An 18,256-nucleotide genomic window follows, 5' to 3' on the forward strand; every position below is an offset into this window, starting at 1 on the left:
TCCTGGTGTCAGATGCGAGATTATGAATCCATGATTTAGTAGGGAGGTGCTGCTCGTTGTCGCTTTGAGACAATGCGATTAGAATCCCATCGCAACTGCATGGGGAGACCAGCTGGCACTATGGTTAATAATAACAAACCCTATCCCAATTAGGAGATAGAGATCCGCTTGCTGGAGTCTCGTCGGGAGTATTTAAACTTGACATGAGTTTCCGACCGCATAGGGGAGAAAAATCCACCAAAAGAAAAATATCTAATTGAACTGTCTCAACCCCAAACAGAAAATGTTCCGTTCTATAAAGTGTTTTTTTTTCCTAAAGGACACAAAGTCTGCTTCTATCTTCCGCCCCACAAATTCTCTTTTGATGTACAATTCCGAATAATTAAATTCTATTCTCACCATATCCGATTGTTTATTTTTTATTATAAACGCTAGTACAAGGTTTATTCAGAGTGGGTATTAACCTACGTGGAATCCAAGGAGAAGCCGTCATCAATAACTGCTGACAATCTACTTAAACTTTGTTGTTTTTAAAAAATTGCTTTTATTTTCTTGGGAGGAAAGTTTTTACTTTGGGATATTTTCTTTACCAAGAAACATCATGTGAAGAAAATCTGCTACAGAGAGAATCTTGGCAAGGGCAGCTCCTTAAAAGGGGTGGCGGGGGATGGTGGTAGGGAAGAGTTAAGTTCTCAATTTACCAGCAAGAAATGCCATAACATTCTAGGCTTTGTTGTGCGTAATGTACTACACACCATTCAGGGCCCATTTTTTATTGGTTGGCGCTTGATAGGTCATCAACTTGTGAGAGTGAGTTTCATGAGGAGGAATGATGGTCTGATGGGACGGGAATGTCACCGCATAATTCCAGAAGATGAATTAGCACTCTGAGCCATGTCATCATGATGTAGGGAAGTATATAATGGTAGGAACAGTTGTCCCAATTGCTCTCAAGCTGTGCAACTCTCCTTTCATCAGCCACAATTTCTCATCTTCTAAATACTACCTTTATCTGCCTTTTCAGCAGCATCTAATGTCTAGTGGTAAGGGCAAAATAGGAATAAGAGAAAAAGAAACATGCAGCAACTTTTTATGGAAGTTATTTTTTCAGTAATGTAAATCACAAATCCTGAGCAATCATGGCAGGGTGGATGTGGAAAGAACAATTCTTTTCCCTTCTGGTAGAACCTAAAACTAGGCGTAATTGTTTAAGAAACAGTACTCATTTAAGAGAATGAGTTACAGCGGCACGGTGGCACCGCTGCCTCACAGCGCCAGAGACCCGGGTTCAATTCTCGACTCAGGTGACTGAATGTGTGGAGTTTGCTCATTCTCCCCGTGTCTGCGTGGGTTTCCTCCCAAGTCACAAAGATGTGCAGGTCAGGTGAAATTGGCCATGCTAAATTGCCCGTAGTGTTAGGTAAAGGGGTAAGTGTAGGGGAATGGGTGGGTTGCGCTTCGGCCGAAGGGCCTGTTTCCACTGTAAGTAATCTAATCTAAACCAGAATACTACCCCCCCCCCCTCCAACACGCACACACACAGGTCAAGTATCTTTGGAAAATATAAGGCAATGGCAGCAGAAGCTCTCAATATTTTTGAGAGAGGTAAAGCTGTGCTTTTTCTAGTACCACACTTTATCGACTCAAAAAATCAAGGGGGTGAAAGGTTACCAGAGGTAGGATCGAATGTCAAATAATCAGATCAACCATATTTTTATTGATTAGCAGAGCCAGCTTGTGGGGATGAGTGGCCTACTTCTACTCCTAACTTGAATATCTGTAGGAGTCAATTAGAAGTAGGTTGCTACTATATATTGCATGGCAGTTTTGGCCAATCCTTACATTAAATTATGATCAGTGCATCAAATAGTGCCATGTTTTTCAAAACAAAAACGAAAGTTATCCTAGCAATATCAGACATTTTAAATTTATTCGAGAATTACTACATGGTTAAGATGTTCCATTACCCTCTTAGTGGTTTTCAAAGGTTAAGGCAGAATTATATACCAGTGCAATGATCTAACCCTTCATTGATACATTGGAATTCTGTTTTCTGTCATCAGGCTAAATCCATATTGTGTTAGAATCATTACTATATTGTTAACATACAAGAAATGCCTGCAGACATTTGACAGATTATATTCATCCAGCACTATTAATAGGTGCTGATTTGTAACCACAAATTTGATAAATTTGTTAAATATGCTGTTGCCCAAGGTTGGGACATGATCAGCTTTAAGAATAACTGTTACAGTACAATGCTACTTCACAGAAAAAGGTTGCTATATAGAAAGTATTAAATCAACTGAAGAGATTAAGTAACTTGCACAATAGGCACATAATTGACAAATTAATTTCAATATAGATAACCTATATTCCACACATCATAAAATAAAAAGAAAACAAGGCACTAGGTTTCAGTTCTAGAGATATTGAACTGAAAAGCAGAGAAGGGATGTTAAATTTCTGTTAAAGTATATAACCTTGTCTAGACCATAATTGGCACACTGTATGGAAATCAGATGCATTAGGGAAAATACAATAAAAATATTTGGAAATTATAGAAAACTGATAACAACAAAAGACTGAGGGTGATCTGAGAGAGGAGTTTAAGATTTGACATTTAAGGAGTCGTTTGATAGGGAAGTTTTTTCACTTGATGACAAGACCAAACCAAGCCATAAATGTAAGATTTAAAAATCTTAAAAATTCAATAAAACATTCAGGATAAGCATATTTACCCAGAACATAGCAGCATTAAATGGGAAATTACACAAACACTCATAATACAAAGAACGTGGATATATTGATGAGATTGAACAAAGGGTGGAAGGAGGCTTGGATAGAAGATAAATCTGGTGTGGACATTTAAGGCTAAGTTGCCTGTTTCTATGCTGGAAATACTTTATAATAGTATGCATAGTTATCAACCAGTATGTGAATGTATTATTAGAGTTATAGAGATGTACAGCTTGGAAACAGACCCTTTGATCCAACCAATCGATGCCGACCAGATATCCCAACCTAATCTCGGCCCACCTGCCACCACCCGGCCCATATTCCTCTAAACCCTTCTTATTCACATACCCATCCAAATGCCCCTTAAATGTTGCAATTGTACTAGCCTCCACCACTTCCACTGGCAGCTCATTCCATACATGTACCACCCTCTGCGTGAAAAAGTTGCCCCTTCGGACTCTCTTATATCTTGACCCTCTCACCCTAAACCTATGCCCTCTGGTTCTGGACTCCCTACTCCCAGGGAAAAGACTTGTCTATTTATCCTATCCATGCCCCTCAATCTTGTAAACTTCTAAGGTCACCCCTCAGCCTCCAACGCTCCAGGGAACACAGCCCCAGCCTATTCAGCCTCTCCCTGTAGCTCAAATCCTCCAACCCTGGCAAAATCCTTTTAAATCTTTTCTGAACCCTTTCAAGTTTCACAACATCTTTCCGATAGAAAGGAGACCAGAATTGCACGCAATATTCCAACAGTGGCTGAACCAATGTCCTGTACAGCTGCAACATGACCTCCCAACTCCTGTACTCAATACTCTGACCAATAAAGGAAAGCATACCAATTTGATTAGAATGCATTCATAAATACAAGCGTATAATAGCAAGGAAATATCAATCAAAAATTTAATTTACATTTGTCAAATTTTATTTTACTCTATCCAACTAAAATTTATGAAGTAAAGAATACTTAAGACACTCAGCAGCTCTAGAACCATCGTTAATGTTTCAAATTATCACTTTTCAAAGTTTCATAATAGTTCAAACACCTAGATTACTTTGTTCTATTATTCAGAGTGCTAATTTTGATGATATAACAACATATGATAAAAAAAACTTTTAATTTGCTAAATGCTTATAGCTTAAACCAGAATTTTGTATCGTTCTGATGGTTTTCAATGAAAGCTGATCACAATTACCTCATCAGCTCTTACTTGCAGATTTTACCAAAATCAGTAATGATTTTTCATCATAGGCAGCCTGCTTCTGCTCAAGTATGATCCCATGAATACTGGCAGTGGGAAAGAATCCCAGAATTTGAATAGAACCAAGATGGCTCCTGTGAAACAATCCTACAGCTGGTCCAGTTCATCATCTCACAAAATTTAAAAACTGTGCTTGTGAACTGAAAAGTGACATGCATATAACTACGAGGAATAATATCCACAAATACTTTTGCAGAATTGCAGATTCCTGTACATCATCTTCATCTGGTTTCCAACAGGTCATTCATGTGAAGACTTAGGTATCCAATATCAGGAGAGAAAGCTCTAACTGTTGAGAATGACTGTGCTTGTTCACTATATTGTAGAAAATATGATGCATGCATTATTTAAGACATATTGACAACCTAAGGCAGTTTTGGTAAGTCATTGCATTGTGTTTGTGCAAATATTTTAGCTAATAAGGAATGAATAGAATATTCCATTTTATACAGTACTTAATACCTTTATCAGGTGAATGGTGTAGACCAGGTGACGCAGTTATCTTGTATGATGCAGCCTATAGTTTATGGATCAGAGCCAAAGGGTATAGACTATTTACACACCCAACTGAGGTCTACACTTGCCATCTAATGCAAAATTCCAATTGGTATCTTATATAATATTTTGTTTATTTGCTCTCTATGGGGCTACCAATTTAATAAAGAATTAATTATGTTTTTTTTACAAACACCAGAGCTCTTATTTCTTCTTTCTTGCATACATGGTCTGAAATCAAGACCAGCTTGAAACTTTATGGAATTTTGTTAGTGTAATTCTGAGAAACCTGAGCAATCAATTTTCTACCATCTGTCTGAGTTAAGCGACCCCTTCATACAGTCTCAAATGATTTGTCCCAAACATTAGCAAAACATTAGAAGAAGCAAATAACATTTAACAAAAGAAAAACAAACTGATGCAATGGCATAGTTCCTATGACTTTACAAGAAATGGGATTCAATGTGCAAAAGTACTTCTTTTCATTTGCACATTTTCCCAACAACAGCTGGCTATTTAGATTGGGTAAGTAAGCTTGCTTTAATGCAACAAATACAAATAAAACAAACTACAAGAAGGATTACACAAATCACACACAATTAAGTATATCTAATAATCCGTCCACTTAAGTATATAGAAAGAAAACTGACAGGCTTTCAAACAATGCAAATCTTTGACCACTTTTCCTCCATACTGTATGTTGTACACTGCAGAGCTTCATATGTTCTATGGTTTCTATAGAACATATCTAGCTGGCTGATAGTCTGATGGATGGAAGATGCAAATCAAAGAAGTGACAGTCAAGTTTATATTGGTTTAGGCTTCACTGTTACCCATGTATCATGACTTACTATCTTGTAATTAAACTTTTTATAATTACACAGATCTTGTTTTCTAAATTTCTTATTTGCTTCATATAGATCCCTTGTAACAGGTGCTAAGGGGTCAGTTTTGGATAACTGGGCTAACTCAGCATTATAGCCCCACTGACGACTGTCCAATTTATGAAAATGTCTGTGAGGAATTCCATTTTGCAAACAGGACTGGTATTCATCCTCTGTAACTGCATCCATTTCTGCTTTTGGCGGTAGCTTATAGGTACCATCTAAAGATGCCAGAGCAAACAAGACTTGGCAGTGGAACAAAGGAAAAGGACAAACAGTCATGCATAAGCCAATAAAAAAGAGAGTTGGAAAGGTTGTATGAACAATGTGTTTGTAAAGTGGAGCAACTCTTTGATCTTTGACCTCTAAGCAGACATTTTTACTAAGAAATGGAAAAGAATATTTATATCCAGTACAGAACATGAATACATCTGCAGGATACTCCCTTTCATCATTACAAATCACTCCAGTCTCTGAAAATCTGTTCAGACCTTTCACCTGCAGGAAATTTGGGGGCATTGAGGAGGTTATCAGTGAACGATTGTGTATCAAAACAACTTGTTTTGCAACTGAGCATAACTCCAATGCTATATCAGTTCCAGATGGACCAGCACCAAGGAGAACCACATTCTTCCCAATGAAAGGCTCAGCAAACCTGTACTCATGACTGTGCATTTTCTGTCCTTTGAAATGTTCAATTTCAGGGATGTGTGGGATGAAAGGTTCAGAGTAATGGCTGAAAATACAAATAAGAACATACCAAGTTAATTATTGTAACATTTTACCAGCCATAAGTCTCGAGGATTTACAAAATATATTGTGCAAAGTATAGGGAAGCAAAATTTAATATTAGATATTTCTGCTTGCTATAATCCAACATTCAATTAACAACTGTACATTTTATATACAAGTTTCTCAGTTTATCTTCTATTACTACTGTTATTATGGTTACTATTATTATTATGAGATGAGGGCATTGCTGGCTTGGCCAGCATTTATTGCTGTCCTGGAGCAGAGTGTATTCAAATGGTTCTTTGAATTCAGTTAAATGTATTTAAGAGAAGACTGGGCAACAAAAATTTATTTAGTGCATGTTCTTGATTGACAGCTGGTCTGGAGGCTTAGGTTGGGGAAAATAAAACAATAAGTCTCACACTCTTCTGCCCGCTGGGGACTCCTCAATCGATGGCTACTCTGGCAGCTTAGGTTCATTTCTGACACTGTTTACGATCCCAGTCTGAGGGAAAGTCCAAAGATTTGGCATCAAGCTCTCTCCCTCAATCAGTACAACAAGCCACAGATACAGAAAAACTAGTTGTACCATCTTTGGCATGTACGGGAATGCGCGTCATCCATCACAGGACTTATTCAAGGTCATGCAGCGGTTGATTATTGTCAACAATTCTAAACCATCCTATACAATTGCCCAGAGGGAAGTTAAGATCACCCACATTGCTGTGGTTCTGAAATCACATGCAGACCAGACGAAGTAAGTATAGCAGTTTCCTTCCCTAAAGGACATCAGGGAACCAGATGGCTTTTTCTTGATAATCAATAATGGTTTCACGATCATCATTAGACTCTTAATTCCAGATTTTTATTGAATTCAAATTCCACATGTGCCATGAATGAGATTTGAACCTGGGTCTCCAGAACGTTATCTGGGTCATTGGATTAACAGAGTCTTGTAATAACAACAACACTAGGCCATCACTCTGGCATATATGAGCAAAGCAGATACCAAAATATTTCTTTAATCTAATTAGATTAAAGTGTCCTCATGTAGACATGGAGTGTCTCAACCTAAAGTTGATATGAAAATAATTAAATGCAAAATAGTGTCCAACAAGAGGGTGAGTGAAATGGGTTTAAGACAGAAAGAGCTGACAAAGTATAAAATACTTTATTCTAAAAAAATGATCTTCTGACAAATTGCACTCCCAATGAAATGCTCTGGTGAGCGGCATCATTCAGTAATGGTTAAGACTTGACACACCATTAAAAATTTCACGTATACCTGAATTCACAGACCTTAAATCACTAAACAAAGGCAGCAAAAGTTAACTAGAGTCCCATAAATACCACAACTTCATGTTCCCAGGTGTTTATTGCTGAATCTATAAGCAAAGTACGGGTAGCAAATATTGTAGAGAAGCAGGAAAATTACATGTAGTATATCGGAATTTCCATGTTTAACTCCACTAGAATGACTGCCAGAAGTTGCTGTCCCCTTTACTGGATTACTAAAGTTAAGTGCTAACCACCCAACCATTATTTTATTACAATTTGGGTCAGATTGGAGGGGAACGTGCATTATATCATTTTTACAAATAAACAATTAAGACATCAGTCAAAAAATAAATCATACTACTTAGAGCATCGTCTGCAAGTAGCCTCATTTTGCCTTTTTCAGTGATGATAAAAGTATTCAATTAAATCAATGGATAATGTATTTTGCTGCTAAGCACCTAATAGCATTTAGATCCTGTCCGATGCTCTGAGCCAAAAGGTGGCTAGAAGAAAGTTGGTTGTAAACATGTGAAAAATGAATGGGGAGAAAACAAATTATCACTAGACCTGTTTCAAATATTTGGCTACAAAAATAAGCCTTGCACATTGTTAAAATTTAATACTTCAGACTCACCCATTGCAAACAATAACAGAATCAAATCTCTCTGTATTACGACAATGATTGTTCAGATTTAAAGATGTTACTTCCCATGAATTCCAAGCATCTCCAGTAGTTCCAGAAACAGGATTCAGCAGTTCAACATGTGTACGAAACTGTGAAAAAATTTTCCAAGTACTCACATATTTCTTAAAGATGCAATTACAAATCTTTTGTAAAACAAAAGACTTTTCCTCTGGAGTTCCTCTTGCTAGTCTTCTGTACAAGAATGGGTAAATACTTCAGCTGACTAAATGAGAGGAGTCAAGATTAGATTGGTGCTGGAAAAGCACAGCAGGTCAGGCAGCATCTGAGGAGCAGGAAAATTGATGCTGTGGGCAAAAGCCAGTCCTGATGAAGGGCTTTTGCCCAAACATCGATCTTCCTGCTCCTTGGATGCTGCCTGTACTGCTGTGCTTTTCCAGCACCACTCTAATCTTGACTCTAATCTCCAGCATCTGCAGTACCCACTTCTGCCTAAATGAGATGAGTGCCAACTTGCAAATCAAAAACAACTTGGTCTACAATCTGTTTCAATATTCCTTTCATTTAAGTTATCCACAATAATTTACTATATGAAACCACTGAATAGAGCTTAACAGTTCATTCCCATGAGGAAGAAAAGTTCCGGAGTCACATCTTGCAGAAGTAATACATGAAGGTTGGTGAACTTGCTGTTTGCTATATGGTTAATCATCAGGAAATATGTTGAAAATCAATGGGATGTAGAGAAGGAAACTACGTAGCAATGGGCAGTGCAGGCCATTCAGCTTCTCAAGCCAGTTCCATCAGTCAACTGAATGATGTGTGATCTAATTCTCAACTCCATCAAGCAACCCTATTTCATAATCCTCAATAATTTTAATTAGCAAAAAAAAACACCTAAGGATTGTTATTTAGAATAATAGACTTGCTAATCTAAAAATATCTCCTCCTCTTTAACTGAAATGTTGCCATACAGCCAAAGTTGAAATTCTACCCCTGTACTTTGCATAGAAATTGTACTAAAATTGACAGCTAAGAATTGAAAATAACTAATATCCAACAGTATGACTTTAGGGAAGAGACAGTGGGTGATATTTTCCTGTGAAAGCAGGAATGTTTCATGAAGACAACCTTACAACCTACCTAAATCAGAAAATCCACTGGATCTTACTGACATGGAACAGGATCTCCAGCCCATCTGAAGCTGTTGGTCAGAGCTCAATGCCCTTAAAACTTGACAATACTTGGCAGAGGCTGTGGCAGCTGCTGGAACACCACTCTCCAGGCAGTGCCAAGAAAGGTAGGCACTTTTGGGGGAGGTTCTGGGGTTGAGGGTCATGGAGATAAGAGCTTACTCCCTGACCTAAGTCCAGTACCTTGGTCTTGCACAAATTATTACAGATCGAAGATAACTAACCAAAAGAGACTATACTTGGTGGCGGTGCTGGGTGATGAAGTGATTGGTTATCTCCTTGGTGCCAACCTGCCCAATTATGTGCCCATTTTTCCACTGCTTAAGGGAAATTCCTAATCTTCACAGCAGTGTAGTATTTTGTGTTGTTTTTGGTTTCTGTTCCATTTATTTAAAAATACTATTTTAACATTTTATAACCACTCTAATAGAAAATCTAGTGTGGTTACCTTTACATGGGGCTGAATTTCAAAGTGATCAGCATACTGTTCCAGATATGACCTCACATCACTATGATGAATGAAAGAAGGGAGTTGACTGTCAAATGGAAAATCCGGGAAGGCCATGACTTCTTTTGGAAGGTTTGTCCTAAAAGTAAAGATTGGAGACAAAATAAATTCATATTTTGGGGAATTAAATACGTTTCCACTCAATAAAGTGAGTGTTAGCTTTTACATAAGATAGTTATTCTAGAAGGGTCATTTCAGACTTTGTGCTATCAGTTGGGAATCTTGCACATTATAGAGAGAAGTATAGATGGTTTGACTGTGCATGATTATTATCCACTTAAATTAATAACCAGGGGGGAAAAAAAGTGCCAAATTGTGATTTTGACACACATTTCTAGTGCTGAGGTTTCTTCAAATGATCATGAAGTTTGGGAATTCTTTCTACATACTAATGTTAATTTAAAACTTTTCAATTCTTTAGTACAAATTTTAATGCACTACGAGCTTTTTTTATTCCAAACTGGATCTTGGTGCTCTGTGTTGGCTACAAACTAAAGTAAAATGTTGAAAATTAATTGGCAAAAGAACAAGATGCAATATAAAGAAAAAGAAAAGTAATGATCTAGGATGCACTGCACTCAAAGCAGATTCTAAAGTCAAAAATAATTTTCAAAAATTAACAAATAATACTTGAACTGAAAAAAAAAGGCAAGACTTTTGGCAAAACTAAGATTCCAATAACTAGGTACATTGGGTCAAATGCGTCCTCTGTGCTTTATTTTTCTGATCCTGTAAAATTTTGTTATTACCATCTGAAAAGCCAAGTTAACATTTTAGGTGGTCTTTGTGGAATATTAAGATTTTACTTTCATTTCAGATATTGTTAGATAACACTACCATCCTCATTACTATATTTGTTACTAATTTGCAGAGTTTCCTATACTTTTTCTCCTGCCTTGTATTTTTAGCTGGCTAAAAGCCTATGCCTACAGTTGAGTCACAATTTATTTCACTTTTTGAAAGACTGTATTGAATCAGATACTAGCATTAATTTATAATTTAGATCTTTATGTACATGTTTGTTTAATTGGTATTTTGTTTATCCCCAAGTCTTGAGTAATTTGTGGCTAAACAAAGTTCAGGAGGTAGACAGTGCTGAATAGCTGAATCCGTCATTTTCCCCCAGCATTTCTTTTAAGTACTTAGGTTTCTAGCATTAATGCATTCACAGATAAAACAACAAAGATTCAGATAAAAGACTATCCCAAAATGCTAAGATTCATTGGAGATAGCCAAACCATAGCCAGAAATAAAAGAACAAATCATATTTTCAAAGGTGCTCTTCATGTCATTAGCAAAACGCATATTGAAGTCCAGTTGAATTGTAGTTAGTATTTTCCTCAAAACAGAGATTTTCACAATTTTCACAACTGACCAATAAGATAAATGGTCAGTTAATCTGTTTGGTGTGATTAAAACTATAAACTGCCATTACTTTCATTTTGACTATGTCCAAAATGTGGAACTTCTTTCCCCAACAGCATTTTGGGTATGCCTACACTAGCTGGACTGTAGCAGTTCAGGAAGGTTGCTCAACACTACCTTAGGAATGTGTAATAAACTCTGGCATTGCTAATGTCACAGAAATTCAATAATGAAAAAAAAAATCTTCTTACAGTTTCAGCAATTCTCACTTGGGCAGAATATTAACAGCTTATTGGCTCATCCTAGATCTTCACTTGTAGCTGGATGGTGTCTATTCTGACCATCATCTCTTGCCTATAACCTATTACGTTGCCTTTTCCTTGCCTCCATCTTCATTGGATTTACCTCTCTCTCAAGCACTATCTAATTCTGTGCATTCCCTCTTACATCAATTGAGCAATGATGATTCTTCAATAGATTTCTCAGTTTGCTCATATATTTTGGCTCTTGTACAAGACTGGAATCCACAAATCATCTCTCCTGCTTTAGGAAGCTTATTCTTCTAAAAGAATGAAGTATTTTCACTTCCCTCTTGTCAAGTACTATCTGTCAATTATTGCCCTTTGTTAATCCTCAACATCACTCTCTCCTGTCATAGAAGAAGAGAGGAAAACTCCATACCTTCAAGAAATCAACTATTTTCTCTCCCTCTGTCTTGCTGGGCATTCTTAATATTTATTCCTGAGGTTTTCCCTGTAAACATCAAAATAAAAAGACAAATCCCAATCCCAGCATTTAATTTTGTGAAAAAGTTCCTCACGTTAGTTCCTCTTACTGTGTCCTCATTCCGCTTACCCATGACTGAGCAGGACAGTGAAGGATCCAGAGAGATCTAAACGAGAGAGAGGACACAAAAAAAAAACAAACAAACAAACAAACTCCAGCATCTAAAGAGTGAGACTGAATCAGAATAGAAGAGATAAAAAGAACAGCAGTTTTATAAATAGAAGAACAGATCCACTTGTGGTATTGAGGGTAATGTATTAGCTTGGATTGAGGACCCACAGAAGACAGAATGGGATTATTGGGTTTTTTCCTAGGTTGGAATGGTATAACTATTGGAGTGTCAGAAAGATCAGTTCTAGGACTTTACTATTTATATTGAATGACAGAGGGGGTGGAAAGTAATGAATCCAGATGTAATCATGATGCAAAAATAGGTGGGAAGGTAAGTTTTGATGAGAAAATAAGGTATCCTTAAAAGCACATATACAGGCTGAGTGAGTGAGCTAAAATTGGCAGATGGAGTTTAATGTAGGAAAGTGTGGCCTATGGACTTTGGTAGGAAGGATCAAAATGCAGATGACTTTTTAAATGGAGGACAACTCCAAAAAGGGACTCTGTAGCACAGAGGGATTGGGATGTGCTTGTTTATTAAACAAAATGTTAGCATGCAGGTGCATGAAGTAATTAAGAAGGCAAACTGAATTTTGGCCTCTATTGTTACAGGATTGGTGTTTAAAAATGTGCAACTCATGATCCAATTGTACAGAAGTACCATGCACTGTTTTGATCCTATGTTTAAGAATGGAACACTGGCATTGGAGGCAGTTCAAAAATGATTCACTACACTCATTCCTGGGTTGAAGGAGTTACCTTATCAATAACAGCTAAACTTGTATCCATTACAGTTTAGAAAGATGGTGGGTGATCTTACTGAAACATAAAACAAAGTATCGGAGGGTATTTGACAGGGTAGATGTCGATAAAATGTTTGCACTATGAGGGAATCTTGAACTTGGGGATACTCCTTTAAAAAAAAAGTGACCGGAATGACTTTCTTCTCTCAGAAGTTAGTGAATGTCTGCAATTAAAAAATGAGGTCTGCAGATGCTGGAGATCACAGCTGCAAATGTGTTGCTGGTCAAAGCACAGCAGGTTAGGCAGCATCTCAGGAATAGAGAATTCGACGTTTCGAGCATAAGCCCTTCAATTCTCTACCCCAGAAATCTGGGGAGGCTAGATCACTGAAAATATTTAAAGAACAGATAGATGCATTTTTGAAATATCGGGGAGTTTACATCTCATGATAAAACTGGCATGAAGCCTGGGGCAGACCAGCTATGGCCTTGTTGAATGGTGGGTTGTGCTTGAGGGGCTGAATGTCCTACTCCTGCTTCCTATTTCTTGTGTTCTTACTTTCCTCCTTCCTCTACAGATTACCCAAATTACCATAATGATTGCCTCCCATTTCGATCCAATTCAAAGCATTCTTTATTTTAGTGACCAAGGTTCATGACTTCCACTGGATAACTCCAAGATAATTACCCTCACCAAATCGTGGATCAGGTACTCTTTCACTTTGCGTCAAGAAATTAGAATAAAATGTATCAGGAAGTGAAGTGAATGGTAAAGGAAAAGGCTCGTGAATCAACAAGTGGTAAATTTTAAGGAGGGTTTGCTTTCCAATAAGCGTAGACCTGAGTGAGACACCTTGGGGATACTGGATGTCCTTTACTTATTTATTCAGGATCTGGAGGGGAACAAAGTCATCAATTAAAATGTAGAGATTACATAACAGTCTTTTACACAAAGGACCTCAACACAAAAAGAAACAGAATACCTGTGTCACAAAAGAAAGCTAATCAATCAACAGTTGAGATTCAATTTAAGACGATAAATGAATTGAAATAGATTAAAGTGTCCCCAAGATTGGATCAATTGGGAAATTAGGCCTCAAGACTGGTAAATGTCTTGAATTTGACAAATGTTCAGATATGTACCGAGGTAAACCACTAAGGCCATGGTGTCGAACAGTTTCTGCTAAGATGCCTGAGAAAGAATATATTTTATCTAGTCATCAAAATGCAAGCTCAGTTTAGCAAATTATGAAAGCAAGTGGAGTTCTGGGTTGGATTATACCAATTATTAACTGTGTCCAACATTTGGTCATCGCTCATGAAAACTGTAGTGATTCTGAAGAGTAGGCCTATAAGGATAATTACTGATTTAACTTGACTTTTTTAAAATGTTTAAACTGGCTGAAGAGAAGAAAATTGAGAACCTAATTAAAGTTTAAGATTATTAAAGAAATGAATATAATGCTGGTAGATAAGTGTTTTAATTTAGATCGCCAAGGCTCACCAATCTGCCCTAGGTGGCAGGAGACGAGGTTGGATGTCTGGAAGTCTTACTTTTCCCAGAGAGTGATTAACCTGTGGAACATTATTCCAAAGAAGGCAATAAAGATGGATTTTTTTACAGTTCCTTAAGACAAAATTAGATGCATTTCTGGAAAACTATGTGTCCACAAAAAGATTAAAATATTCTGGAAAATGATACAAGCACATTGGAGCTCCTGGGTTTTATAGAAAATGTTCCATGAAACATTGGACAAAACTTTCTAAGAGGTCTTCTTCAAAACGGTATTCCAAAAGGTTGGTAAAATATCTTTGGGTTACTTCCAAGTAAGCATCAAAACTATGGTTAACCTTACATTCATACATTTTGATGATGTTTTATGCCTGCCGCATCAGATTCCTCTCCTTCCACACAAATGTCTACCCAAATGAGCTCAAACCACTTGTGTTTGCACATGCAACCAATCAGGCACAAGCAGATGAAAGCAGAGGATCTCCTTTGCAAGTCGACTTATCTTGCAACTCTCCTGAAGTCATCAGCATCTCCTAGCCAAGCCAAATAGGGGAGGAAGTTCTATTTGGAAACTTATTCATGTAGGTGACAGTGCTGGATGAAAGACATTGAAACACTATAAATATAAAAGACTCATGACAAAGAGGTCATAAGAACTGGCTGAAATTTGTGTACTTTCATTTTACTTAACCTTCCTGTTGTCGAGTAATTTTGGATTAATAATTTTGTGGTTGCGATTTATAAAATCAAATTCAACAGACCAAAATGTTGAGAAATGGCAAGACATCTCCAAGCATAGAAAGTGAAACAATGGAGTCAGGCACTTATAATATTGGATACAGCCAGCAGAAATGGATCAGCACAATTTGTATAGAATTATGACAAAACTAGAAGTTCTGTTTAGTTTTCATTTCTGATCAATAATTTAGGTGTCAGCAATTGTACAGAAATTCATAAGCAAAAAATTTAAGGTTATGATTTTGTACAATTAAAAGGAAACCCTTCTGCAATTTTAGGACCCACTGGCACCAAGGTTCTTCTGTGATTTGGCTTTTTTTAAAAAATGCACAAAATTAAAGATTTTCAGAAGACCTTACATTTCTATTATTAAAAGTACACCAGGGTCAGCCACACAAAATGCAGTACGAACGCCAAAGTAAAAATTACTGTATTCATTTGAGATGCATTTTATTTTTGGAAACAAGTCTGGTATCCAGTTGTACCCAGCCGAGATTCTAGATCCACCAGATTCCAATGCTGAGTCACAGTTTACCTTTAGGAATGAGACCTCAAGAAATAGGATAAAAAGGAACGACTCAGCAATCTTGGAGTACAAGTCCATCCTGATCTTGGCCAGCAGTAATTTAAGAAAAAAAAATTCTAATGTATGTACTTATGTAAAGCTGCTTTACCCTATATCATTCCATCCGACTCAGTTTTCTGTTAAAGTTCACTAGATGAGTATCATTCCTCCACACATGCTCATTCCACATCCCCATTACGTTTTGTTTAAAAATAAAATCTAGGACAGCCGGTTAGCTACAACTTTGCAATACAACTAAGATCAAGTTTCAATCCAGGAATGGATGGTATTAAAACTTAGGTTGTACACAGAGTACAGGCATTTCGCCTGAGCAGTCAGTCTTTATGCTGCACTAATGCTTCCTCCCATTTCATTTAAAATCTGCCATCTTGACTATCTATTCCCTTCTGCCTCAAATGCATGTCTAATTTCCCTTAAGTGTAGCTACATTATTCACCTCAACCACTCTGGTGCAGCAAGCTCCTAAACTCACTACTCCTCGGTAATGAAATTTTCTGAGTGTTCTATTAAAAAATAAATTATTTTATGGTACTTTAATGTTTGTTTATGAAAGGAGGGAGAGGTACAACTAGAAAGTTGTTGGTGCATGACTTGGGAAGCCACTTTGGAACTGATCAGCTGCATTAAGACATTTACAAACTCGTCACTAAAATATTCAAGAAGGACAGTATGTACAAAAACTGGTGTGTGAAAGGGTCACATCAGAAAGTTAGAGAGAAGGAATACATAAAGCTCAAGCAGTAAAGGCTGCAAAACCCTTTCTATACTACCATAGAATAGCATTTTGCAAACTTACAGCCTTATTGAATATATTTAAATAAAATGATCAAGTCAATCTGGCTACCTGATTAAGTCAGCATCTCATCCTGAGAAAGCTATAATTAACCAAAATTTCCTACATAGATAGGGAAAATAATCTTTTTAAGGGCATAAATCTTAAATTAGTTTTAATTTCCCTGAAATAGGAGGTAAAAATGTAAACAATTTGAATCGAAATTTGAGCCAAGCAAACAACAAAGAAAGAAAGAACAAAAAGCTATTACATTTTTCAAAAACTTATTAACGACTTGTATGAAATACTACAACGCAAAGTCTGAGAACCATTGAATTAAAGTAGTAATGCAAAATGTTATTCAAGATAAAAACCAAAACAAAAAATTGACATATATAAAAAAAACAGCAGATTAAGTATAATGTGTTTGCTGGGGAAGGAGGAAAGGGAAAAGGGAAAAAGGGGAACAAGGGAAAAGAGAAAAAGGAAAAGGAAAGGAGGAAGGAAGGAAGAAAGAAGAGAAAAAAGAGAGAGAAAAGAGAAAAAAGACAAAAGAGAGAGAAAAAAAAAATCAACCGGGACCTTGGGTTCATGTCACATTACATGTGACCACCATTATACTATACACATACACAGACACCCATACACACCCTTGCAGACACACACTCCCACATGCACCCCCTTACAGACTTAAGACACTCTGCACTCACTACACACACACACACTTTCTCACACTCATAACCCCCAACTCAGACAGACACACGCACAGACAGACAGACAAAGACCACATGCACACATATTTTGTGGGGTGAATTTGTACTTGCAGAGTTACATTGTACTTTGCTCAAAAACTGCATGCATTCATGTAGAACTCTGAGCTCAAAAACTGCATGAATTTATGTAAAACTCCATCATCTCACTTTTTAAGATTAGAAATCAATCTAAACATCATGCCATAGACAGAGAACACAGGGGGCCAACACCTTCAACATATTGTTTAGCTATCACCATTGTTAACAGCTAACCTGAGAATGCAACTTTTTAATACAAAAAGGATTTGGTGATTTACACATGAAAGAAGTGAAACTATCACTGTATTCTAATAGATGAAAGGCTTAACAGACAATCAATTTTTCAAATATATAATTTCAGTTACATCACACTGTAAATTTTTGCTATAAATTCTGTGTTAGGATTAAGCCCTCCACTATCACCTGATGAAGGAGCATCGCTCCGAAAGCTAATGCGTTTCCATTAAACCTGTTGAACTATAACCTGGCGTTGTGTGATTTTTAACTTTGTACACCCCGGTCCAATACCGGCATCTCCAAATCATGACTACTTGGAAAGAAGCACACTTAAATTGCTGCTTCACCTGGAAAATGCATTCAGGTCCATAGATGGTGAGGAGAAGAGGTAGAACAGCAGGTGTAGCAGGTACTGGAGGGAGAAAGAGCACAGGGACTGACTGAAGTGCAAACTAGTGTATCACAGAAAATGGTTCTTTTGGAATGCTGAAAGGGAAAGGGAAGCTGTTTTTGGTGGTAGCATAATGTTGTAAGTAACAAATTATTCAAAAGGATCATCCTCTCCTACTCTACCACTTACACACTGGAAAATTTGCAATCAAACTCGTCGTCCTCCTTTCCTTCACCCAATCTATTTACCCTCTTCCAATTCTCATACTCTACGGTCTATTCACACCCCCATTCTGCTCCCTGAATGACATAGCCGTCAACCATAACAACCCCATGACTATGCAGTTCTCTTCCTAAATACCTCTGCCTAACACATCTGAAAGTTTTTTTTCAAAAATCTACCTCTTACCAATCCTTAGTAATTTTTTTCTAACTTTTTCTCCATTACTTTGCAAGGTATTAGAGTCATAAAGGTGTAAAGCATGGAAAC

The 18,256-nt window shown here is 37.1% G+C and overlaps 1 protein-coding gene across 5 annotated transcripts in view; it reads right to left on the reverse strand.

Annotated features, from left to right (window-relative positions):
* Window positions 1–1,911: 1,911 nt before the first annotated feature.
* zgc:77439 (uncharacterized protein LOC378987 homolog) overlaps window positions 1,912–18,256 on the reverse strand; it is a 38,224-nt gene continuing 21,879 nt past the window's right edge. For 3 of the 5 annotated variants that reach the window (XM_060838065.1, XM_060838067.1, XM_060838062.1), the window contains 3 exons: window positions 9,675–9,813; window positions 8,025–8,164; window positions 1,912–6,116 (listed from right to left, as the gene is read on the reverse strand). In XM_060838065.1, coding sequence (XP_060694048.1) covers window positions 5,303–6,116; window positions 8,025–8,164; window positions 9,675–9,791 — 1,071 coding nt within the window. In that variant the 5' untranslated portion in view covers window positions 9,792–9,813 and the 3' untranslated portion in view covers window positions 1,912–5,302. Of the gene's footprint in view, window positions 6,117–8,024; window positions 8,165–9,674; window positions 9,814–11,919; window positions 11,992–14,243; window positions 14,269–18,256 lie in introns of those variants that run through there. The other 2 variants (XM_060838064.1, XM_060838063.1) reach the window with 2 other exon arrangements.

This window comes from Hemiscyllium ocellatum, chromosome 17 (assembly GCF_020745735.1).
Source record: "Hemiscyllium ocellatum isolate sHemOce1 chromosome 17, sHemOce1.pat.X.cur, whole genome shotgun sequence".
NCBI classification, from domain to species: Eukaryota; Metazoa; Chordata; class Chondrichthyes; order Orectolobiformes; family Hemiscylliidae; genus Hemiscyllium; species Hemiscyllium ocellatum.